This window comes from Carassius auratus, chromosome 27 (genome assembly GCF_003368295.1).
Source record: "Carassius auratus strain Wakin chromosome 27, ASM336829v1, whole genome shotgun sequence".
Lineage (NCBI taxonomy): Eukaryota > Metazoa > Chordata > Actinopteri > Cypriniformes > Cyprinidae > Carassius > Carassius auratus.
Genome location: NC_039269.1, coordinates 2,745,393 through 2,772,890, shown reverse-complemented (window position 1 = coordinate 2,772,890; position 27,498 = coordinate 2,745,393). Strand labels below are relative to the sequence as shown.

Genomic DNA, 27,498 nt, shown 5'->3' with positions numbered 1-27,498 from the left:
CAGAAAGTGAATACTTTATGCTCTCTTCTGTCATGTCATTTCCCATTTAGGCTCTGCTTCTCTCACACAGTTTTTACTCACATAAAAATCTCACATTCTCAGATTTTTTTTCAAGATGAAAGAGAATCGTTGCCATGTCACCTTAAGGTATGATGGTGAATAATAACAAGAGTGAAATATAACCCTTAGGATGTCATCAGAAACTGAGGCTAAAAATAGATTTTAAAATCTTTTATACTGCACTGAAAAGGGTGTAGAAATCATTTTCACTCAGAAAAATGCTAGTAAATTTCTCGAACATTTACAAAGAAACAGCAAGTAACACGTTGAATTAAACATGAAATTTAAAGAATTAGTTCACTGATCAGTGAATTACTCACTCCCATTTCATCCAAAATCTTAATTTCTTTCTTTCTTAAGTCGAAAAGAAATTATGGTTTTTAAGGGAGAATTCCAGGAATTTTCTTCATTTAATGGATTTCAATATGACAATATGATTGAAGGTCAGAATTGCCATTTCAAAGCAGCTTCAAAGGACTCTTATCTAGCAAAATTATCATCATTTTCTAAAAAACATTTTTCAAAATCAGGGACCAATTCTCAAGATTAACTTAACATTTTGCCTCAATAAACTCCTAATTTGCTGCTTATTATTTGCTTTAAGTTGTTATGTTAGGTATGGGTAGGATGAAGGGACCTAAAATATGGTCATGCAGAATAAGGCATTAATATATTAATTAATGAATATGTACTAAATATTAATATTATGTATGTACTAATAAGTACCAACAAACAAATAACCAGTATGCTAGTACTATGCATGCTATCAACTACATTTGGTCCATAAACTAAAGTGTTATCATAATTTAATTTCTTAATTTAATTAATTAAAAAGTTATTTCAGACATAATTGCAAGACCATTTGTTCTATGGAAATGAATGATAATGATACCTTAAATAATCTGGCTTGTTAAGGAGATATGTGCTACTATACTCAAAGACTTATGGTTTTTGCCTGGTGGACAATTAAACGAGTCATGAAACTTTGACCTTAAATATTTCCTTGAATTACCACTGAGATCTATATACAGTTTATTAAGTAATATACAGTATAATATTTAAATAATCTAACAGCTAATTTGCATGTTCAAAGTTCTCTGATGTTGGTTAATGATCACATGTAAATCAGGTAAACAAATAACTAATTTAATCTTTTTGAATTAGTCAGTGCTTTGATCTTTTTTTTTTTTCTTCCAAATTTGAAATCATTTGTATATTAATGATTTATTAATTATTAGTTGCTCATTAACTCTGAAACCCTTTGTAGTTCCCCACAAAGCCCCAGTTTGTGGGCCAGTACACTCTGGTACAAAAAAAATGGTACAAAAGCTCACTGTTACAAAACACTTACATAAAAATACACTTTTATATCTTATTTACCCCTAAATGGCACAACAGTGATCCAGTACAGGCAATGACTACTTATGTTTTCTTAGAATATATAAAAAGGGATAATGTCCATAGTGTTGATTTTTTTCCCACCTCACCATACAAATGTAAATTCAAATGGACATACTGGACTGACAAAGAGAGAGCAGCTGCAGTATAGCAGAGTGACATATTCAGCTCGCCAGTGCATCGCCGAAAAACTAGAACATGCAGAGGGTCGTCTCCTGAAAATCCAGCCCACCCTCCTCTCTCTCTCTCTCCACACATCCAGTTATCTCTTACGCTGTTCCCATCCTTTCTCCCACATTCTTCCCTCTACCGCTCCCATCCAAATCCTAAAGTTCCGTCGCCATAGCAACAACTGTCATCTGCAAAAATTACCCCCAAAATCTCTCTATATGCGTGCTGCTTGCTGCACACCCTGTGCAGACTGTCTCTAGTGATGCTGTTCAGAGAGAATCAGCCAAACTGAGAATCATTATATGAATTCAGAGAGATGGACAAACGACAAGCCGTTAAGTACAGCAACAAACAGACACAATGACAGACAGATGAATCCACTCAGAACGGAGCATAAAATACAAAGAACGAATGAACAGGTATGAACATGATGGGCAGAACCATTGCCATGGTAACAGAGAAACGAGTGAGTGTGAAAGCGGGGTAGGGAGGTAGAGAGAAGAGGGGGAATCATGCCGTTGCCATGGTAACTAAAGAGGAGGGTATCCTGAGAGAGACAGACAGGCTAAAAACACAAAAGACACATTAAGGAAGAGGGAAACCACATCTCTCGTTATCTTCTCTCTCTCTCTCTGGTTCCCTTTCTCTCGGCTCTCCAGTGCACCCACTCATTCAAGCAGAGCTGCTTCCATTTGCAAATCTAATGTGTGTATGTGTGCGCAGAGAAAAGAGCAGTGATTGAGTGCATGTGCATGTGTGTGTGCTGCATGCGAGCTTGAGAAACTGCAGAGGGACAGAGCATGTTTGTGCGTCTCGGAAAAAGAAAAGGAATAAAGCTCTTTCTGCTGAAAATTTCACGTATATGATTTATATTAAATGTGTATATTTAGGTAAAAAACAATGAGTGATTTACATGAGTATGAATATAAAAAAAATATTATGAATAAAAATAATGAATAAATTTATATAACAAAATAAAATAGTAGCTAAAATTAAATACATGCATTTATTATTAAAATGTACTATTAAAGTTTATTTATTTAATTTGTCATCTATATATCAATAAATAATTGAATATTGTATATAAAAAATTATGATATTGGAAATGCTGTGATTAAAAAGCAGCCTTAAAAATTAACATTTTTATATAAAAATAAGATCTATGCAGAGATGTGAAAATTATTATAAAATATAAAAATTATATAGATAGATTGATATAAAATATAAATAAAATGATAAATACATCTATTATTAATACATTTCTACATACAAATAAATTAATAAATAAATAATACATTTATTTAGCTCTAAACACAGACATATGTAACATATGTACAGAAAATTGCTTGTTACGAGAAAAATCCGCGACCGTGCAGATGATAAATGGTTTGGAGAATAGATGGATGGATGCTGTCATCGCACTGAAAAATATAGTCAGTAGTGTTTTAAGTTAGGATATCTTGACTAATTAGTGTTCCTGTAGCTCAAACAGTACAGTAAGCTCGATGGGAATGGGTTCAATCCCCAGAGAAAGCCTAAACTGACAAAATGTATACCTTGAATGCAATATAATTTGCGTTGGATATAAATGTCTGCCAAACACATAAATGTAAGTGTATTAGCAATCAGCCAGTCAGATGAAGAACAGAGGAGATACATGCCAGCAATCGCTCTCAAAACCAGCTGTTCACTTTGTAAGAACAAAATCCGCAGCTTCCCAGGATTGCCAGCGCTGTTGTGAGAACAATGTACTGATTATACAAGTTAAAGTTTGGGCTGTGTTATCCTTCACTGTCATTTGTAGCATTCTGGGAATCCTTCAGCCTAATGCCAAAGGATCTGGACCGCTGCCCTAAAGGTTGCAAGTTCAGTTACAAATAGAGACGACCCAAACACTGTGATTAATCCGACTCTATCTTTTCTGCCCTTGAGCTATAAACTTAACCCCGAGCTGCTGTGGGAGGGTTACATTTACTGAAAATCACTTTAGACCACTAACTATCCCACAGACTGTCTTCTAGGAGCAAAACCATATGCCATTTGACACGGACATGATGGGTGACAGTGACGTGGAGGAGAATAATTGTAGAATAAAGGCATTATTTTGGTTTTCTTTTTTGTGCACAAAAACTATTCTCATAACTTCATAAAATTACAGTTGAACCACTGATGTCATATGGACTATTTTAATGTCCTTGCTACCTTTCTGGGGCTTGAACATGTCAGTTGCATTGCTATGGAAAGTCATAATGCTCTCTGATTTCATCAAAAGGATCTTAATTTGTGCTCTGAAGATGGAGGATTTAGGGGTTTGGAACGACATGAGGTAGGGCTGGGCGATATGGAGCAAAAAATATATCTCAATATATATTTTGCTATATCTCGTCGATATATATTTTGCTATATCTCGATATATATACGATATACTTTATATCTTGATATCTTTACAGGAAAAATAACCCCCCAAAACTACTGCAAAAACAAATATGAATATATAATATGTTTTAGGCCCTATGAAATGTTTTATTTTTTTCTTCACCATACTTTTATACCATATTGTGCGTTTTAGCATGTGTAATTATTTAAATGCATAAAACAACTTAATTTGTTAAATATTTTTCTTAAAATAGCCTTATGTGAAATGTTTTTTCCCCTCTGAAATTCTGTGTATTTACATTTTTCTGGTTATCAAACGAAGGCAAAAAACATTAATTTAATGTATCTTTTAATTATTGAAAATTAAGCAAACTTTATAAGGGGATATACTATTAAAAATCAATTAGTCCAAATCACGATTTGATGTGAGTGCAATGACCTACTTTTGATTAATTAATTCAAAATTTGACTAATTCCGTGACATTCCACGTTAAACTATAAATTCCGTTTTTATGACTGGATTCCACGATTCCGTCTGCATTTTCTGCATCGCGGAAATCATAGGGCCCTACAGTAGACATCTGCTTGCTGTTTGTCCGACACCTTAAAACTGAGGTACCCCATGTAATGGAGCCAGTTGTCCTTTTTTGTTAGACTAGTTCTGTAGCCTCCTGGCTGGTTGCGGACGACGCCATGTTCACTGAGACAACACGCGAGGGGAGGGGGAACAAAATCAAGGAGGCGGGGGCGACAAGACAAACAAGCAAAGTGGCGGAATCAGAATTAATATAAACAATATATTGATATATATATGATATGTCAAAATCCAAATCGTGTTTAAAAAATATCTCGATATATTTTAAATATCGAGATATCGCCAACCCTTAACATGAGGGTGAGTAATTAATGACAGAATTTAAATTTTTGGGTGAACTATCCTTTAAATGTAAAGAATCTCCTCTATAGCTTTATGCATCACACATTGTTTTAAAGGTTTCAGGGATTTTTCATTTTTTTCAGATTCTAGAATGTCAGTGTTGCTTCAAAAGAGAGAAAAAGAGGAAAGAAAGAAAGAAAGAAAGAAAGAAAGAAAGAAAGAAAGAAAGAAAGAAAGAAAGAAAGAAAGAAAGAAAGAAAAGATTTGAGGTAACAATATAAAACTGATTGAATAAAGAAGTATGTTTCTGCTGAAAATACTATTTTTATGAAATTTTGGAAGTGGGTCATGGATTAATACTTATTTTTCGGTTTTAGGTTGTTTTTATGATTATTATTTATGTATGTATGATGATTATGATGACATTAGTAAAAAGGTCAGCTTTTTACATTTCGCCTCCACTTGGTTCACATTGTAAGATTATAAAAAAATGAGCAGAACCAGAACAAAGGAAGCACATGTTTGCTATTTCAAGCAGAATTTAAAATTGTTTTCAGGGGAACCGCATTGCCAGGTTCCATTTAAACATGTCAATGCCAAATGTCAAATACACAAAACCATGTCAAGATCACCTTAAGGCGAGCAGTAAACACACTAAAACCAAAAAATGCACTAGATGGAAAACCTTGTGCTTTGTAAAACACTCACCTTCTGTTAAATACATAAAGTAAATATTATTTTTGAACATTTTACTTAAAGCCTTAATGTATAATGCATTATAAAGGGTCAATAAAGGGTATAATGCATTGCAAGTATTCAAAATTTTTGTGTTGTAATACATTACAATATATCTTATTGTAAATAATTCTAACCAAATTTAAAATGTATAGTGTAGCAGTGAATTGATAAGTGTTATAATGCATTAACTGCGGTTACAATTATTCATGAGATTGTACAATGCATTATAAGGTGCAATACAAAACATAAAAACTACTTTTATAATGCATTATACATAAAGGCTTTAGTAAAGGGTTAATAAACATTTATTTCATATACTGTACTTCTCCTCTTAATGCTTTAATGTCTAATAATCAATACATCTTTTTAATGTTAATACATCTGCATGTGCAGTGTGCATATTTAATCATTCATTTTTTGGTAAGTGTTGCTGTTTCTGCATCATCCAATGCACATTCATTCTCCATTTGTCATGTTTTACTACGGTCCGCAGTCTTGTGCATGAAAGGTGCTTTGTGTTCTAGCAGCGATCTGATTGGGCGATGGTGATGGAGGGAAGCTTCTGATTGGCTGAGGTATTTTGTTCCGTCCACTTATCTCTTGTCCCACCTTGAGATGGTTCTCACCTCGTTAGCTCTCTTTTTCTCTTCCTCTTCCTTCCAGCCTATAACGTCTCATATATTTCTGTAAGTTTCTGCCAGTCCTTCGTGAGTTGCTATAGTTACCAGGTCTCTCGCACTCCCCCACTTCACCCCTTCTCCTTCCCTCTCTGCCTCTGCTTCCAAGGTTGCTATAGTAACAGATTTATTTAAAAAAGAGAGCGAAAAAAAATCCCCCTTCATGCCTCCCGCTCTCCCCCTCAGTGATAACTGCAGGGCTCTCACACATATACATTCACATATGTTAACAACAAAGAAGCACTAAGTTCAAGTTCAAGTACATCTGTTATATTAATTAGGGCCAATTAGCTGTTGGACTGTGGGCACTGAGATCGTAGGGGTGAAATTCAATTCGGGATAATTTTTTATATAAGGGAAACCAGGGCAAGTTGTCACTCTTTGTATTTACTTGAATAAATCAGGTTTTGAAAGTCTCAACTTTTTTTCTTATAAAAAAAAAAAAACGCATCTACCTTTTATGATGTTATAATATATGGGGCATGTTGTCAGAACGGGAACCTGCTATTTATTAAAATTAATTAATCACAATGAAAGCATCAGCTAAAAAGCCCCAAAATATATATTTGTATTTAAAATGCATGTAATATTGTAAAAAAAAAAAAAAAAAAAAAAAAACACTTAAAGACTTTACATATAATGCATTATAAAAGTAGTTTTAATGCATTAATTATAATGCATTAGATATAAGATCTTATATCTTACCACAAGATATAATGTTTTTTTAATGCACATTATGACTAATTATAGTGTATTTTACCCTTTATGAAGTATTATACATAAAGGCTTTAAGTAAAGTGCTCCCATTTTTTGTTGTCATGTTAACTAAGAGTTAACTAATGTTAACAAACAGAACCTTATTGTGATATGTTACTATTTTTCGTATTTTATTTTATTTCAGTTAACATTTCTTTCAAGTGACAATTTTTATGGTTGTAGTTTTAGTTAACTATGTTATCTTACACAAAAAAAATCTAGTTAAAATTGTAAAACAGCAAAAAAAATGTAAAACAACATACAAAACCAGCACCAAAGAAAATTTGTTAAAATGGATTTGTGACACAAAACTTATATTTACCCGTGACAACTTGCCCCAGTCTTTATATATAAGATTGTTTCAAGCTATCATTGTACATCTGTTTGTGTACTTTACAAAAACCCTTCAATTAGTAATACCATTATTAGATGTTCTCATGGTTACAGTTTAAAAATAGGTTCAAATGTGTTCGCCTTTGCATATACACCTGTATTCATGGTTTCCTCCTGTATAGACAAAGTCTCATTCTTGTCCAAACGTGCACGTATATCTTCACACCTGTGCCCCAGTTATTCATCTAACGAAATTACTGCAGCCTACCAGTAAACCACTGGAGAGATCTCTAGCCCAGACAGATCTGGGACTGATATTTCTTCTACACAAGCATCGGCTTCTCATATAAATAAGATGTTTCCTGATGATCATCTCTGCGCTGAAATTAACGACTGTCTGCTCCTGTACTAAACACATGCATTTTTATAGCAGTCCATATATAAACAACTATTGCAAGTGTGTCGAGCAACATGGTGCACTAATAATAATATACTATGCAAAGCAATCAGCTCTTTATAAATAGAAATCCAGGCATTTGGAAATGACTTTCCATCACTTTAGTTGTTACAAGAAAACACTGCTAATGCTGTTTGGTCCACCTGCCAACTAAATGTAATGCTCACTAGTTTCCCAAGTAATTAAACAGACTTGCGTAGCTAAAAATAACAACTGCAATGCATCAATGTTTCTCTCACTGTCTCACATTGGTGTAAGTGTCATCCAGAATAAATGTTCATCTACTGCCTTATTACAAAGTGCAGGGAAAAAATCCTGTAAATCTGCATCTTCTAGATGCTGTTAGACCAGAAAGCCACTGGTCTATGAATGAGAAAACTGCACATGTACACATTTGGGACTAAAATTGCCAGTTACAATCTACTTGGAAAATGTATAAATGTTAATCAAACTTTTCTTTATTCTTTGAAATAGATTTGTAACATCAGGCATCAAACAGTTTAAAAATGTATGTTTTATAATTTCTGTTTTCTTTTAATTGTGTATTTTTTAGTCATTTTGTGTTGTCATTATTATTGTATTATTAATATTTTACAAATATGTATGAAATTTTTATTAATTTTATATAAAAATATATTATTTTAATTAAGTACATCAAGATAAACTAAATAAAAGGTAAGTTAAATAATATATTTTTTTAAAATATAAAATAAGGATTTTTTATTTGGGATTTTATTTATTCATTCACATCAGTGAACAGAGTTCAGTAAATTAAATAATAAATCCAAGAAGTTTTTTCCAAACCTGTATGAGTTTCTTTCTTCTGATTAACATAAAAAAAAGATATTTGAAAAATTTGATTAACTAAACAGATGATGGGCCCTACCCAGATTCTTCAAAATATCTTCTTTTGTGTTTAACAGACGAAAGAAACTCTTACAGGATTTGAAAATCTGATTATGATAAATGGTGACAGAATTTTTGGGTTACTATATGTAACCCCCCACCGGGGCCTAACTGCCACACCTTGTTCTTGTTCAGAGTGGGTCTCGAAACACGGTTCTCCGGCATGGGAGGCCGACACACTAACAAGGAGGATAAAGACTGCAGCTACTAGCATCAGTTGCTAGTGTGCCTCTTGAGATCAGGGGAGTGAGGTTTACCTGGACAACTCCTACACGCTGACTTCCGTTACATTTAAACAATCCCCCAAACTTGTTTTTTCAAAACAGACATATTGCACCAGAATGCCCACCACACACCAGTTTTATTGGTGGAGAGGAGACAAAATGATGAAGCCAATCACTAAATATGGGGATTAGGAAGCCATGATGGTCAGAGGCCAGTGGGCAAATTTTAGCCGTGGTTACACCCCTACTCTTTTTCCAAGGACATCCTGCGATTTTTAATGTCCACAGAGAGTCAGGACCGCGGTTTAATGTCTCATCTTAAGGATGGGGTTTTTTATAGTATGGTGTCCCTGTCACTATACTGGGGCGTTAGGACCCACATAGTTCAGGTTGAAGGTCTGAAATTTATAGCAGCTTTCACTGGTCAAGGCTCGCCCATGAGGCTGTTTGACTGACACAGACAACAGGGTGAACAACCCCTGCTGGCCTAACAAACACCTCTTCCAACAGCAACCTAGTTTTTCCTATGCAGGAGGTCTCCCATTAATGGAGTGACCAGGCTCAACCCTGCTTAGCTTCAGTGGGAAACCAGTCTTGGGCTGCAGGGTGATATGGCTGCTGGCGTAATGCATAACATTAAGCTAAAGAAAACAATGTGTCGGTAGGTTTTTTGTCTTTCTCTCATGATCAGACTTCTCAGATTTTTAACTGCATATCTCTTTCGTTCTCTCTGTATGATGGAGTCCTGTATGATGAAATCTACCAGCTCTGATTGTGTTTGTCAAATATGCAAATCACACACTTTCCACAAACACAAGCCGGGTGCACAACACTGAAGCAGTCATTGCATGTTTCAAGGCAATTTGGATAATATGTGAATGAAAGAAATAGTGGATGAACTGAAAATGAAGCTGAACCGACATTCATTACAGGTGTAGATCCACCCTGATTAAATTAAAAATTAAATTAAATTTATGCATTTAGCAGACGCTTTTATCCAAAGCAACTTACAGTGCATTCAGGCTATCAATTTTTACATATCATGTGTTCCCGGGGAATCGAACCCCCAACCTTGCGCTTGCTTGCTAGCTAGCACAGTGCTCTACCAGTTGAGCTACAGGAACATATATATATATATATATATATATATATGCAAATGAGAATTATGCAAATGTATAAATTGTTATAACAATTCATATGGTATTTGTTGCATTCAAATCAAAGGGACAGTTTATGTAAAAATTGATACATGAGTAACTATAGATGTATACAAGGTCATTCTGTGTTTTTTTTTTATAAGACCAACTTAAAAATAATGTCAAAGATGTAAAAAGCTCAGCGTTTTTCTTCTGTACGGTGTGGTCATGTGGTCACAGTACGTTTACACAAGGGCTCTCCAGATCACACTAGGAATGTTAAACACATAATACTGCAGACTAATTAAAAAATAACATCATTTTCTCATCTGTCCTCCCTCTATCTTTCTTTCCCCTCCCTTTGCATTCCTTCCCTTGACAGATTGAGTCGGCCTGTCTCCTTATCTCTCCATCATGTTATCCCTCCATCACAACATGTCTCTGTCACTCGGTGCTCTCACTCTCAATCAATCCATCACTTTCCCTCTCTCTTTCTCTTCTCTGAATCCCTCCTTCAGAGAAAGTTGCTGACACTTCCTGCAAACAGGTCTCACCTCACTCAATCTTTTTCTTTCATCACCTCTCTCTCTCTCTCTCTCCATACCACCATCTTCACATGAAAATCTACTAACAAGTATCAGATCTGAGAGAATGCACTCTGTGATCTTCACCTACACATCCACAGATATTTGCAGACACACCGGTTGAAGTAATAAGCACAAAATGGCTGTGTTATTGTTATATCTAATGTTCTGTTGAGACTGAATTTACCATCTGTATATTTGGGGCCCTGGGGGCCCCTGTGTTCTATGTGTCTAATACCAATTTCTAAATTAATCTATTTTCACTTCAAATTGTATATGTTCTTCTATCAACATTTAAATAATGCTATAAACAGTAGCTAAATAATGTAAAAAACCAACAAACAACAATTCATAACTCATAACATTCACTTCTATTAACATGTTTTTAAATAAAGTACCATTAGAATGACATGCATTGTCTTACATAGCATGTTACACATATAACATGTAACTTCTTACATATTTAAATGCATGTATTAAAACATAAGATTATTTTCGCCATATACATTAATAAGTTACAGTTAACTGTAGCTACGTATACATACGTGTGTGTGAGTGTGTGTGTTCCAAGACCACCCCAGTCAAAAATGATTGAAAAAAAATCACGTTGCTTTATATTTGTGCACGTGTGCACACACACACAGACACACACACAAACAAATATATAGCAACATATACGTTTTTTTCGATCATTCTTGGCGGCAAAGCGGAGGCCACCTTTCATTCATATTCACTTCACTTCTCATACACTGCTACACTTTACACTACAGTCACGTTCGTCCGCGGACCTCATCTATAGCCGCGGTTTCTTCCCAGTCAAATACCGCCGTCACCGGTGATGCGCCCCGCGGTTAACGGTTTTCTACTGCACCGTCACGCGCACACGAGCAAGAAGGAAGGCACGAGCCCCTGAACTACAAAGCGAGAGGTGCACGGCGGCGGACCGGAGGTGCGTACATAATCCTGCAAGCTGCTATTAATAACAGCCATACAAAGGAAATACATTGAGACTATAAAATTTTGATTTCTATAAATAAATAAATAAATCAGCATTTAAAATAATTCACTGGGGTGATACTGTCCAAAACCATTTGACACGAGATCATTCAACAAAGCGCTATTTAACCTATAGCGTTACCATAGTAACAAAGTCACAACTTGTTCGGCTGTGACAGAGACAGACACATTGAACGAAGTAATTTGGCTCTTCGTGAAGGCGGCTCGTGTCTTACCTCTATGAACACCGATGATGGCCAAAGTTAAAATCCAGAGGCAAGTCATGCTGAAGCCCATCTGCACCTCTGTCACTCAGAAAACACCATCAATTCATCTTCTTTACGCTGCACTGTGAAAGCCCGCGAACCGGTGATGGGAACGTCATTCGGTCTGCGTTCATTCATTCAGCGCGTGTTTCCTTTCTCCTCAGCAGAAGCGGCCGCCGAGATGTGCGCTGGAAAATCTCTTTCTTCCAGCAAATTCAGTTTTTGATTGTTGAGGAGAGACGCAGCGCTCTGAGATCACCGGAGGAGTCGCTCGGTACTGCGCCGACGGAGCTCTCTCTCTCTCTCTCTCTCTCTCTCTCTCTCATTGCGTTTGTCGTCCTTACACGCTGTTCAATGTCACAGCTCGGCAGATAATGTACACACATGCGGATATCAAATTTCTTATCTTTATCTTTTAAAATCAGCCGGCTGCTCAATCAGACGACCATGATTGATCAAATAAGGAGCAGCTGAGAATTGACATCCCTGTTACCTGATCTATAATAAAGAACATAGATCAGTGGTAATCATACATATAGAGGGGAGATCGGGGCTAGTTGTCACAGGGGCAGGTTGTCACAAGAGCTAGCCTACTGTTGTCCAGCTGCAAGTGTTTGGTATGTTGATTTTAAACACCTGGGCTGGTACACAAATGTCATGAATTAGATTTTTTTTTACTTCTAATTTAATATGACAAATACTATAGTATTTTTTGAAAAGCAATGCGGTAAGTAATATATAGACGTATATAGACGTAGTTTTACTAAAATGCTGTGAAGGCTTATCTGTACTCTCACGACAAACATATTTTTTTCCCACGATGGCAGGTTGGGGCAAGTTGTCACATGTGTTTTAGCCTATGTGTTAGGGCCACACCTTGCCTGATTTTCGTGAATTGTTTTTCATAACTCTTCTACTGTTCCTTTTTTATTTTAAACACACGTTTATAAGCTGTAGATTTTAGGATAATTTTAATATCTTCAGTAATCTCAAATGATTGTCAGTAATTCCTAATACAAAAATATTCCTAATATAACAGTGGAAATATGGAAGTTTTTTTTAAAGTCGAGTTTTACATTTATGGCAATAAAAGATACATTAAATATATTCCATATGTGTACAGCGTGTTATGTTTTTAAAAAAATGAAAAAAATATTTTTTTTGCGTTTTATATATATATATATATATATATATATATATATATATATATATATATATATATATATATATATATATTTGAATTATTTTTTTTGTTTGAAAATGTAGAATACATTTTTATTCATTTGGTAGAAACCATAACAACTGCACATTTTCACTTTTCATTGATAGATATATAAAATATATTCCAGATGTGTAGCCTACAGCATATTATGTATTTAAAAAAATTTAATTAAATTATTGTTCGTATATATATATATATATATATATATATATATATATATATATATATATATATATATATATATATATATATATATATATTTTGCATTATTTTTTTTCTTAAATGTAGAATACATTTTTATTAATTTGGTAGAAACCAAAACAACGGCACGTTTTCACTTTTCATTGTAAATATTACTTTTAAATAACATATTCTAAGGATTCTTTAGAAGTAAAACACATTTTCAATAATTATAACAACAATAATAACCACTGAAATTAGGTTACCCCAAATGTATATTTATTTTGAAGTTAACAAGGGATCTCTTTTTGTAACAAAAAGCAAATACTGTCTAAACAGACCATCAAACAAACAGAACCCACAATGATGATGATCTCAGAGTTCAGTCCTGTTCAGATGACATCATCGGCCATAATACAAATCAACATACATGACAGAATAGCTCCACATGATATGAATATTTATTTTAAAGGAAGACTTATCATTAATAAAAAGAATCTAACATAACTCCATTAACAGAATGTAATAATACTTTTAGTGTTTCCTTCATCTGTTTTGGTGGGCCAGTGTGAAAATCTTCCCCACATGGAAACACAGACGCGCAATAAACATGTGCCAGTGTCTGTGCCCACTTGAGTGTGCAGACTGTTCAAGGCAACACTAATCACATCAAATCATAAAAAATGACAGGTTATCAAACAAAACAAAAGTCATGGAAACTATAATCTACACACCTTCCAATTTAAGACATAAAATTACAAACAACAGTATGCACATCTACAGCAGAATAAAAGTAAACAACATATTTAAAAAGTAAGCACTGAGTAGATTGATAGCTAACTGGAAGTTCTACTGCTTGTACAGGACAGAGAAAGAGTGAGAGAGAGAGAGAGAGAGAGAGAGAGAGAGAGATGGGTGGGAAATTGAAATGCATTATCGCCATCTTGTGGCAGTCTATGTAACTGCTTTTCTCACAAACTCATTGTCTGCTGGTATTAATGAAGGTATGTGGAGGGAGTCTGAAGGTAGAGGACGGCTTTTGGTTGTAATCGGTCAGTTGCCACTTAGTTGTGACCTACATACGCATTAAACAAATGACCTTGTCATCCCACGTGAACAAAAACACTCCTAAACTTCCATATACGTGGCAGATGTGATTTAAGAGTCCCTTTTATGGGCCAAATGACATTGTAACATTGAAACGTGCTTTTCTTGCAAAGCTGCTTTGAAACTAGTTCTACTGTGCAAAGCGGTGGACAAATAAAGGTGAAATGAATTCAACTGAAAATTTAAAACAGAATGATGTTTAGTTTTCTTCTTCTCAGTTTTCCAATAAATAACCAAACCTGCCTCTTTTTCCATGAAGAAATCTTCAAATGTTACAATTTTGCCCATTTAAAGACAATGACTGTTTGGAAGCCGGTCTACAGTAGGTGTAATACAACTGAAAAATGTCACAAGCCAGATTCAAACATGCATTGCTTGCATGAGCACTATAACAACACTTAAATCACAATTCCAGCCTTCTCTAGGTAAATAGCTACTGATAAGGAATAGGTGATATACAGTAGAAAGGACAACTGGCCACTTTCTGTAATCATATCGGTTACCAGATCTGCATGGATTAGGAACGAATCAGCTGGATACATTGTGAAGCAGGATTCCTGAATAATACATTTAAGCACAACATATTTAAAAAGTGTGTAATTTCTGAGCCACCAAACTGAATCAGACTGCATGCCATTGGTTGAGCCAAAGTTAAATGTTAGGAAGTTGGGATGCTCAAAAAACAGAGCAGTGTTTTGATAGTGCCACAGGGAATCATCCTACGAATGGCTCATTTACAGTCTGTTCACATTAAGATTGGATAGGACAAGGGTTTTTGGCATACTAAAAATTAAGCCCATCACCTTTAAAAATCCAGATCTAATCAACTGTTATTTTTTATTAAATAGAATCGCCTCGATTTATTGCATGATGCAACTCCCTTTCGAATGTCACTGTGGTCTGTGGTTACAATGATGGTGTAAGTCTAGAAATAATCTAACCTTTAGAACAGAGTTAAAAGAGGTGTGGAAGAAAGTGAGAATATGATCAGCAAGAGAGAGAGAGAGAGAGAGAGAGAGAGAAAGAGAGCAGTAGTTTGTGTTACCCTGCTTTTTCTGAGAGTCCCGCCACCGAAGAACAGAGAAGATTCATTCCTGAAGGTGGCGTGAGTGAGCGAATCACTGGGCCTGATACAATGACACATCAGTGCACAATGTAATGCATTTAGATTAAGGACCTCATAATAATAATAATAATAATAATAATAATAATAATAATAATAATAATAATAATAATAATAATAATCTTCCCAGGTTGATGTAATGACACTAGACTGTTGCACCAACAGTAAACACCAGAAATCAAACTCAAAGAGAACGTAATTCATACAAATATTACTGAAGTTTTCATAACACCATGTTTTTTTTTTTTCCATAGTCCAGATATTTTTTTTTTCATCAACTCGGCATTTCCACGCATGTAAGAAAACCAGGCAGGCTCAGAGAGTATATACTGCACTATCAGACAGTGAGGTTAGAGAGAGATAGAGAGAGACGGAGGATATATTTACAGCACACTGAGTAAAAATGATGCTATATAATCATATATATATGTATTTATAAATTTATATCGGGGGTCCCACATAATGGTTGCAGGGGCTGCTGTTTTTTTCCTGGTTATTCTGTGTGTGTGTGTGTGTTTGATAGTGTAATACTGAGGTGATGTACAGTATATGAGTGTGTGTGTGTGTGTGTGTATGTGTGTGTATCTGTCAGTGATATTGCAGGGTTGCATGGTTTAAATTCAATTTTAAGACACTTTATGTTCAGTGTGTGTTTGCATGCGTGCCTGTTAAGAGTCTGTGTCTTTCGATGGTTTTGGGAGGAGACCATGTGTCCTGAAAGTTCATGCATGCACATATCACTGTGCAACATGTGCCAGAGTACATCTGGACCATTTGAAATGAAAAATGGGAGGTGAAGAAAGCGTGGTCACTGTCATATTGCCTCTTTTTATTATTTATGTCTCATCAATGGTGTTTGCTCACATGTCATTATGGTAATGGTAATGGAGAAATTGTATGTGTGCATGTGTATGTGTGTGTGTGTGTGTGTGTGTGTGTGTGTGTGAAAATGAGCCCATGCGCCAGTGCGAAACTCTCTCTTCCCTGTCCTGTGTGTCGAAGCATATTTGAGGTCCTTCAGTTCGAACAGGTCAACACTTGTTTTGTTTTTTTTCCCTCACATATTTCCTCTCTCTCTGCCATCCCCGTTTTTTCCCCGTCAGGCTGAGTGAACTGAAGCGTGTGAAGGAAGAGGGAGCGGAGGGATGGATCTCTAAATGAAGTACTCTTTCTTGTCATCCACCCCAGAGTGGCCCCCCTCAGCGTTAATGATGGCCGTGTCTGCATCAGGAGCATCGTCGGATCCTTTGGCTTCATGAGTCAGGTACGTACCTGAGAGATAGAGACAGAGAGAGTGAAACCACAACTGCTATTTGTATATCATCGGCATTAATTGTATATCTTCAGTCATTTGTTGAAAGCTTATTTTACATTAATGCACTTACATTTTTTTTTTATTATTACATTTTTATATTTCATGATTAAGATTGAGAGTAATGGCTGCTGTAAATTCTGCTTTGCCATCAAAGAAATAAGTTATATTTTAAAAGAAATTTAAATAGAACACAGTTTGTTTAAATGAATAAAATAATAATACAATAATATTTCACAGTATTACTGTTTCACGCAGTTTTTGATCAAATAAATGCAGCCTGGTGGGAATAAGAGATTTTTCCAAGTTTTCCAAGTAAATATAGCTTGTAACTAGTTTAATTTTATTAGAATTTTTTATTACTGTTTTATTACTATTTTATAACTGTAAAGGTGTCGTTCACCCAAAATGAACATTTTGTCATCATTTCCTCCCCCTCAAGTTGTTTCAAACTGTTGAAGACAAAGAAAGATACTTTGAAGATTGTTTGAAGTTGCTGGTAGCCATTTATTTTCATAGTACTGCAAACAAATACTGGAAATCAATGGCTACCAGCAACTGTTAGCAACATTTTTCAAAATATCTTCTTTTTTTTTTGTTCAGCAGAAATAAATAAGTCATACATGTTTGGAACAACATGAGGGTGAGTAATTTTTGGGTGAACTCACTTTAACAAACTAATATATTAAGCTGCATCTACACATTAAGATCTAATATTTTCACATCCCTGATTTTTCTCTCTCCTTTTCACTAGATCTAACCGACCGTGTTTACATTAATACCCCACCAAAGAGTACATACAGTATGATTTTTCAGTGCACAGCTGCATTCAATTCTTGTTCAGCATTTTTCCCTGGCTCTGAAACCAGTTTTCCCCAGATGCACAGTTTCTGACAGCTTTTCTTGAGCTATATGCTGTTAGTCCATAGATATATACAGAGGGAAAGCTGCAGCACAGCTGTGATGATCTGTTTACAGTGTCCCTCTGTGCAGTGACACAGTCTGTCAGTCTTTGTCAATTGCTGCTTGCACTCTGCAAAATATCTGTTTTTAAGGGGTCATAAGATGGGAAAGAATTGCTCTTGCATTTCTGAAATAAAAGAAACTGATGTACTGTGCAGACATCAGAATTTCAGAACTCCTTCCCCAGTCCCTCTAAACTATAAAAACACTGTATTCAGTGTATGTCACAGTTATGATGTCAGAATTACCAGCACTTGAGTAAAGGTGTAACATACAAGTTATGTATACAGTATTTTTATATATGTTTTTTAAAAACATATCATTAATGGATTAAAATTTGTTGGTATAAAAAATAAAGAGGTTTTTCTTTTTTTTTTTTGTAGGCTGAGTACAAGAATAAACAGAAAACATTTTGTCAACATTGTTACATTAGAGCATGCAATACTTATTTTTTTGTTCCTGTGACCGTGATTCCTGTGTTATTCCTTGTTATCAGAAAAGTAAGAAGTGGCACAAGAGGCTCACACAATGTGACTATATCCTCCCCCAGACCTTTCAAATATATTTGCAATACACTTGTCCTTTCACCAGCTGTGGTACATAAGATATTTCATGCTCCGGAGTCTCTATTTACACTAAGTGCAAATACCCCGCCTTGTTGGCTGAAGCTATTTACACTTATTTCAAGATAGTTTAAATTGAATCTATAGCTATTTGCACTTATTGTAAATCACATTAAAATGCTGCTATTTGCACTTAGTGTAAATAGCCGCTACCTTTATGTTAACATCAGGCAAGTGGACATATGATAAGCGTGAAAATTACACAGCGTAGTCTTTATCCAGTCATAAAAACTGCATTCAGTTTAACGAGGAATGTCACAGAATTTGTCAAACTTTGAATTGATTAATCAATCAAAAGTAGCTCAGTCGATTTAGGTCAGCTGATTTTGACACTTTAATCACAATACGTAAATATAATATAAAGCCGCAAAATTCAATTTAAATATGAATCCTGCTTGTTGTTAATGAATGGCACAGATGCGCAGTTTCATTTACTACACACAGAAGCGTGTGTGATGCTCACGGTGATTTCAGCGTCTGTCATCTTTTATCATACAATTTAGTAGTAAATCCCTGTTGTTTGCAAAAAAAAACAAAGTTTGCTTAATTTTCAATGATTAAAAGAGAAATGATAAATCTAATTAATGTTTTATTCCTTTATTTGATAACCAGAAAAATGTAAATGCAGACACAAAATTTCTGAGGGGAAAAAAAAAATTCATAAGTTGTTTATACATTCAAATAATTAGACATGCTAAAACACAGAATTTGGTAACAATGAAAAATATTGATATTATAGTGAGAAAAGGTAAAAGGGTCCTAAACATGTAATTTTTGTTAAAATTTTTATAAAATGGTGTGAAAATGTATAAATTTCATGATTTGAACTAATTAGACATGCTTTTTCATTAATAACATTTAATTGAACTATTAAAAAGGAGTTGAGAAAATTTTTAATTGAAAAAAAAGCAATACAGAACCATTAAAACGGACAACAACGGAATAAAAAAATTAAATATTTATATATCTTATATTAAAATGGATTTCATAGGGCTTTAACTATACTGCGCCCCACAGTTTGGGAACCACTGCATTACTCTTTTAAATGGACACATTAATCCTGTTTATTATTTATATTTTTATTAAGGTGTAAATCAGTTTACTAAATAATAGACTTGACTGAATGCTTCACTTCCACTTTAAAGGGATATTTTTGTTGTTATTATTTATTTATATTCATTTATTTATTTATATTTTTATACTATTTATAATTTTTGTGCAATTACTTGCCTGTCGGTTGAGTTTGTGGCAAAACCTTTTGCAGTGTTTACATGTTGTTTATTACTGCATAAAATTTCAAAAAATAGATGTTTAATTTCATAAAGTACAAGCTGATTTAAAAATGCACCTACATTTTTTGCATTTTATGTTTTTCAGTTGAATAAAAGACTATTTTTTCCCCACCATATTTCATCATTTAGAATTTCTTTTTAAAAAAAGTCTAAAAATCTTTTTTTAACTCATTCTCGTGAACCCAGTCTCGTCTCGTGGGATAAGTCTCATCACACCCCTAGTACATTAAAATACTTCCACCCACACAGCCAGACATAAACGTTAAATATAGATATTTTGAAAATGCAGTAGCAAATACAATTCCAAAGGCAAGATTAATTAAAAATTAATCACTATTAGATACTTATCTTATGTTTTTACTGAGCACTTCATATGCATTTATAAAATATCAAGGAAATGCAACATAGTACAGTATGAGCCCATACTTTGTTCTCACCCATGTTCATAAACTCAGCATTTTCATTTCATTTTTCCCCATCCCATTTATCTTATGTTTATTTCTTTTCTAGGTGCACCGTGCAGTTAGACACTCGGTTCATTCACAAGTATAATGCCCCAGCCAACAATGAGATTTTGAGTCAAGCATCTAGAATGTTTGTTGATGCTTAAATTCAAGACAAAATCCATAAAGAATCTTTTTTTAAACAAAAAAGCTGCTGATGTGGCAGGATGCTGCCAGACCCTCTGTCAGGAATTTGAACACAGTCCCAGAAGGTTAGAAGCCCTCCAGACGCCCCAGGTGTGTGTGTGTGTGCGAGAGAGATCTCTTTGTGTCTGATTAGGTCTGGGTGTGTGTGTGTGTGTTTGAAAGAGAGCGAGGGATTTCTTTGTGTCTGATTAGGGTCGTGTGTGAGTGTGTGGTACCTTTGTGTCTGATGAGGTATCTGCCGAGGACAATGAGGAGACAAAGCATAATGAAGACAATGACAGCAACTACTCCACCAATCACAGCATGGTCTACTCCTGAAGAGGTGGACATCGCTGTGGGGTCTGAGAAACGGACAGAGAGACAGGTAGATAGTCAAAGCTGTGCAGAGAAGACAATCAGAATGACAGCAGATGTCTTAACACTACTAACCAGGCAAAATCAGAGAAACGTTTGAGAGACTTCAGTTGAAACTCACTCAAAGACTGAAAACACACAATACTTATTCATCGCCACACCGTCTCTACAGACACAGCAGAGGTCATTCATGCATCTGATTTTGATTCAGGGAGTCAGAATGTGATTACAAACAATACATTCTCTCTATAATTGAGTTTCCGTAATTGATTCTGCTATTTTGCTGTTGATCTCTGAGAAGCTGCTTTGACACATTCTGTATAGCATAAAACGCTGTAGAAAGAACGGTGACCTGACAGTCCTCTAAGCAATGGCATTAAGCTTAACATACCTTCTCGAAGTACATGGAGTCTGTACAATAGATTGCAAAAAATGTGCAATATGAATTCAAAAAAGTTATGTTCCCTATTTAAATGTGACATGAATCCCTGATGGAAATTCGTGCTAAAGCTATTCAGGTTGATGTGAAAAGTTTGCAAAACTGAACAAAAGTGAATCACGATTATTCACAACGACCTGCTCAGACAAAAATACAACACCTCTGATAATACCGCACATGATTTATCCATAACCATTATTATTTCTAATTATATTACTATAAATGTAACCCTTTTTTATTATCTTTTTTTCCCCCATCACTGATGAACAAAAATGTTTATCTTAGGAAACAATTTGAAGCGATTTCTCCTCTTTAATAGGCTCTTGACATTTTCAAGCAAACCAAACTAAAATATCTCACACATGATAATAACAGATAGCTATTTCCCCATTTAAATATAGAGAAAAGAAGAACAGCACTTGTTCCTGTTATTTCACATTATGCATTCTACAGTTCAAAAGTTTGACATCAAGTGATATTTTTTGTAATGTTTTTGAAAGAAGTCTCTTTTGCAAATCAAGGCTCTGTTTATTCACTCCAAAATACAGTAAAATAATAACATTGTGTAATATTATTAGAAATGTAAAATATATATATTTTTATTTTAATATATTTTAAAGTGTAATATATTTCTGTGATGCAAAGCTGAATTTTCAGCATCATTACTCCAGTCTTCAGTGTCACATGATCCTACAGATATCATCCTAATATGATTATTTCATGCTAACAAAACATTAATGTTGACAGTTGTAGTGCTTAATATTTTTGTGGAAACTGTGATCTAAAATATAAAAACAGTATTTATTTGAAACAGTAAATCTTTTGTAACATTATAAATGTCTTTATTGTCACTTGTAATGCATCCCTGCTGAATAGTAATAATTTCTTTAAAAAAAAAATCTTAACTTTTGAATGGTAGTAGTTCATATAATGTGTGAAGTGTATTTGTAATGGGCTGGCAAGTTACAACAATGTCATTTTCCAAGTCCCACGAGCCGCTGACCTCTTTGTTTGAAAGGAAACACATGAATAATCAAAAGCAAGATTTCAGCGAAGAGTCTATCATAAGCTTCAGTGACTTTGCCTGGACTCAGAGAGCGTGAACGACATCCATCACTCCCACCCACGGCACGATCTCTGTCTCCTTCTCAAACAATACTCCATCAAAACAAGACAAGTTAACAGTCACCCTAACGCTCGCACGCTTCAGGAGAAGAAAAAAACAGGGAGCGATAGATGAGAGCACAGAGGATGAAGGAGGACAAACAGAGTGAGTGACACGACAAGAAGCCCTGAGAGCAGCAGAGAAAAAAAGGAAGAAAGAAAGTGAAAGAGAAAAATATGAAAATATAACGTCTCTTTTACAGGAGTCATTTCAGTTAAACAGGACTAAAAATTATAATTTGAAAAATAAATAATCATTCAAATAATGGGAAATAATAAAATAATCATTGGCTGATATTATAATAGATCAGTTTTTAGTGCTGTGCTATGCTATCGGGCTAATGTCAATTTAGGCATCACAACATTATTATGTATGGTTTGAAAATATTTATGAGATTTGGTAAAGATTACATTTAACTTATAATTTTAAGTGGGTGATAGATAGGGAATCAAGCGACTCTAAGCACACTGGCAAACATCACATTAAATTAGGCCTCTTTTCAAGGCTTCATAGCTATTTTTGTTGAGGACCCACACTTTGACGTCAAAGTTCAATACATTTCATTGATGTTGTTTGAACTCAAGAATACACCGACAAATCATACTCAAGTGACTTTTTGAAAATGGCTGTCCAGATACGATTTATGTACACTCACTGATGTGCTATTGATTATTTGCTTCCCATTCATTTCACATTGCTGTTTTTCTCTGCAGAACTGGACTTAAGTGAGTATTTTTCGCATCTTTTTCAATGCATTAAATAGCGAATTAGTTTAGATAATAAAATGCTAATAAAAAACTGAATGAGCAATTTTATTAATTTTACGCCGACTATGTGGCGCCTTCTCGTTCCAAGTCGTTAGCTAGCTATAATGGTAAAGAGCTGCTGTTAGTACTCATGGTAGAGAGAAGAGGATGTGGGGTCTACAGTATATGAATTTTATGATGGTGAAAAGAATATGTAATGCTGGAAATAAAATATAAATATTTTATAAATTGTCAGTTTTTCTTGAAAATCTCAAAATATAACTTTTGCAGCATAATGCTGAAGATTAGCACCAAGGCAATACATTTATTATGTGATAAACAGTTTGATTCAATACAAAAATTGTTTATTCATGCTATTAAGGCATGTCCTCCATTGACTTCCATACAAACAGAAGAGCCTCTGGCACCCCGTTGGGATCTCATGGTGTTGCACATTTCTGAACAGAGATTGTTGTCCCCCCTGGGGGAGGGTCTCTGCATGATGCACTCATGTTGATGATGCAAATGCACTACAGTTAAATTAGCACAATGTGGAAAAAGACCCATGAGGAGGGGACAGAATCGAACTTGCAGCATTAAGTGCAGAATCGGCACTCCTTATCAGTCAGGCTTTACAAATGACCAGATTGATAAAGGGGGAAGATGCATTTCCAGGTTCAAACGATTCGCTGCTGAAGACTTAGTTTTGCTTGTTCCACCAGGCTACAGATGGCTGGACCTCCCTGTAGCAAAAACTGAGGTGCGTCAATAAGATCTCATTCATTCCTCTAAGCGAGATTGTTTTCAAATTGGCTGAAAATGCAGTTTTTGGCATTAACCTAATTCAGTTCTAAGCTTTCAATGGACCAACAAATTTGCACTGATATTAATAGTTTTCTATGTAATATCAAATGTTTTGCCTTCATTAACAGCGGTCCTGCACCATTAACTATATTCATAATGACAGTATAATTTAACAGAGTTGTAGCTAAAAAAAACAAAACACCCAGATCCATCATAAACTGACTCTAACAGAAAAGAGATAGAACAGAAAGAGAGGGACAGAAATTCATTCATAGATCCCAAAAGAAAGACAGGACCATTTTTGAAAGAAAAAAGGAGGAAAGTCAAGAAAAAGAGAGAAAGTTCGAGAGAGGTGACAATACCTGCTGGCTTCCCTCCGGCTTCTTCTCAAGAGGATGATGGGATGAATGGATGGGTGGATGGATGAGTGGATGGATGAGTGGATGGATGGATGGATGGATGGATGAGGACCACATGAGTGGAAGCACGAGAAAAGGAACATAGAGAAACGATGAAAAAACGTGTGTGAACGTGCATGCATCTGAGAGCGCTCACTGAACACTACCAAAAAATAAGCATCGTGGAAGAGTATTAAAGAGGATTTCATGTAGAAAAACAATGAAATAACTGAAGCAAATGTTTTCTGGAGGGAAGGTGTGGTGTCAGATTGTGTTTCTGGATAATCAGAGGCTTTGCCGTGAGATGTGGCTGGTTAAATCCTGCATTAGATTCAAAGCCGGCAGCAGATGCTGCTCAACATGCTTCTGTGATACTGCACTGGAGATCTCAATATACATCTCTATCTTTCTCACACGCACAAACACAGTCTGCTCGATTATGAAGTGACACATTCAAGCTGTTCCACCCACACACCAGGGATGGCCATTTCACTCGTTTTGTCAACACAGGTACGAAAAAGATGAATCAAGCAAGTTCTCAGGTGCTTTGGAGGAGGGGGGAGGGGTCTACACATCTGTGTGTTTTGATTTTTTTTGACATAAATATGCCATGCATTAGAACAAACCGTTCTAATAATGGAAATTCTGTCATCATTTACTTACCCCCCTGTCGTTCCAAACCTGTATGACCACTTCATTAAAATTATTTGGAACATTTTTTTTAACTACATCAAACAAAAATATAATACTAAAAAAAAACCGATTGATTCATACTGGAAATCGAACAATGTTATCTCTCATGAAGAAAAGCTATGTTGTATTCTCAGTAAATAGTGTTTCAAATGATCAGACAGCTTCTCAGAAGATAGATATAGTCCGTTTTTATCATTAATGGAGCTTAACAGCTGCATTTCTCATTCACACATTCACCTAAACGTTCACCTTTTCTGTTCCATGAAAGAAATATATAATACAGGTTTGGATCAACATGAATAAATAATGACATTTTCATTCTTCTGTGAGCCACCTTTAACTGGACACGCTCAAAATTGATGTCCTTAAGGTCATGATTGTAGTGTTAATGAAAAAACTAAGCACTGCCAAAACAGTATACACTTCCATTCATAAGTTTGGGGTCAGTAAGATTTTTTTAGGTTTTTGACAGAAGTCTCTTCTGTTCACCAAGGCTGCATTTATTTGATAAAAATAGAGTAAACAGTAATATTCTGAAATAGTATTAAAATGTAAAGTAACAGTTTTCTATTTTAATACATTTTAAAATATAATGAATTCCTGTGATATCAAAGCTGAATTTTCAGCATCCATTACTCCAGTTCTCATGCTTCAGAAATCAATACGCTGATATGGTGCTTAAGAAACATTTATTATTATAACAGTGTTGAAAACAGCTGCTTGAAATTTTTGTGGAACTGGAACATTTTTTAGGATTTTTTTTGTTGAGTAGTCAAAGTCTTTACTGTCACTGTCAATTTAATTCATACTGACTGAAAAAATTTATTTGTTTCTTTAAAAAAATATATTACTGACCTCAAACATGTACGTGGTAGTTTTAATATATTAACAGTATTTTTTATTACATGAAACATTCTTATATTAAATATATAATGGCCAAAATAAAGAATTAACTAAATTTCGAAATAAACCCTTTTATCTGATCCGTGCATGGTTGTTACTGGAATTTGTTCAGTGTGAAATGTTTTGAAGTTTAAAAGTCAAGGCAATTATTGTGTTGTCATGGTTGATCATTGCGGCCTCTTCTCCGAGAGCTCGGGTAATCATGCCCATCCCTATCCCACACACACACACACACACATAGATCAGTAGCACAGCAGTGGCATGTTAAACCGTGGTTAGGTTTGTGTATGTGCACGATGGATTACCTGTAAAGGTGTGCACTCCATTCAGCCGAGAAACAGATGATGGAGTGGCAGGGGAGGAGGAGGGGGGTGAGGGAGGGATGCGAGTAGGAACGGATGAGGGCAGAAGAGTGAGATCAGGAAAGAGAGCATTGGAAAGAGAGGTTGTGGGAACTTCAGGAGAAGAAGGGAGAGTTGAAGGAGCAGAAGTGAAATGAGGGAGAGTCGAGGAGAAGGTAAAAGACGATGAAGATGAGAATGGAGGAAGAGTTTTGTCTTCAGTAGTTGTTGAAACTGAAGGTTCGGGAGAATCAGTGGGAAAAGCAGAGGATGAAGGGAGAGTAGAGGTGAGAATAAAGAGGTCGGAATCTTCCTGGTCTTGGAAGATGAAGGAAATGAAGGAAAAAGATTGACAGCAAAAAATGACAGATGGAAAGGTGGATGATGGATGGGAGGGAGAATAGAAGAAGAAATAAAGAACACGTCATGCAAAAAGAGAAACAAAAAGAAAGGAACGTAAAATTCAGAAAAGAGACGTGAAAGTAAACGTAAAACAGCAAATGAAATATAGAATGACGAAATCACCCTTTCTCTCCATTCCTCGTTTGTCTTTCGTTAATTACCTTGTACCAGAAGGGTGTGCGTTATGTCCCCCATGCCGATCCCGTTATCAGCCTGGCACTCATAAACACCATTATCTGACTTGTTGAGGGATTCGAAGCGCAGGAACGCACCATCCACCTTTGCCAGCGGGGGGAGCTCTGCGTCTTTTCTCCGCCACACAAATGCAGTCGGCCTTAGAGAGGGAGAAGATTACATTACAAAACGGACCACATATACAGCGTTTTGAAATTTGACATCAAAAGCAAAGCAGAAAGAGTCGTTTAATTGAGCAGATTGAAGGGTTTTGCAATTTGGCACACTATCAAAAGAGCTGAGGGGCACAGAGGGATGCGCTGGAAAGCGTCCCGAACACAGCGAAGCTCAGTCACATGTCAAGTGAAACGAACCAGACTTGATCAAATGGGAAAGTAAACCATGTGGCCAAACCACCAGTGCTGCGACAAACGTGACCCGGAGGCTCTTATGAATCAACCAGACAAGCCAACATCCAGAAATAGCTGCTCTCGTTCAATATAATCAGGAATAAAAGTGAATTTCTGGACTACTACCAGCGTGGTGGGATTTGGGACAGGGCCAATGATTGTGTACAAAGATATCATAAACACTCTCCCTGTTTTTAATTGGTTAACCAAACTAGCCCCGCCCCTCTTTAAAATCCTGCCAT

The 27,498-nt window shown here is 35.4% G+C and overlaps 2 protein-coding genes across 8 annotated transcripts in view; both read right to left on the bottom strand.

Moving 5' to 3' along the window:
• The window catches only part of LOC113045085 (kin of IRRE-like protein 1), a 31,090-nt gene extending 18,695 nt beyond the window's left edge, over positions 1 to 12,395 (bottom strand). For 2 of the 4 annotated variants that reach the window (XM_026205233.1, XM_026205235.1), the window contains exon 1: positions 11,926 to 12,395. In XM_026205233.1, the coding sequence (XP_026061018.1) occupies positions 11,926 to 11,986 (61 nt within the window). In that variant the 5' untranslated portion in view covers positions 11,987 to 12,395. The remainder of the gene's footprint in view (positions 1 to 11,925) is intronic. The other 2 variants (XM_026205231.1, XM_026205232.1) reach the window with 1 other exon arrangement.
• Positions 12,396 to 13,614: 1,219 nt separating this feature from the next.
• LOC113045084 (cell adhesion molecule 3-like) overlaps positions 13,615 to 27,498 on the bottom strand; it is a 55,124-nt gene continuing 41,240 nt past the window's right edge. For 2 of the 4 annotated variants that reach the window (XM_026205227.1, XM_026205228.1), the window contains exons 8-12: positions 26,834 to 27,006; positions 26,235 to 26,588; positions 24,298 to 24,318; positions 20,643 to 20,768; positions 13,615 to 16,859 (exon numbers count right to left, since the gene is read on the bottom strand). In XM_026205227.1, the coding sequence (XP_026061012.1) occupies positions 16,741 to 16,859; positions 20,643 to 20,768; positions 24,298 to 24,318; positions 26,235 to 26,588; positions 26,834 to 27,006 (793 nt within the window). In that variant the 3' untranslated portion in view covers positions 13,615 to 16,740. The remainder of the gene's footprint in view (positions 16,860 to 20,642; positions 20,769 to 24,297; positions 24,319 to 26,234; positions 26,589 to 26,833; positions 27,007 to 27,498) is intronic. The other 2 variants (XM_026205229.1, XM_026205230.1) reach the window with 2 other exon arrangements.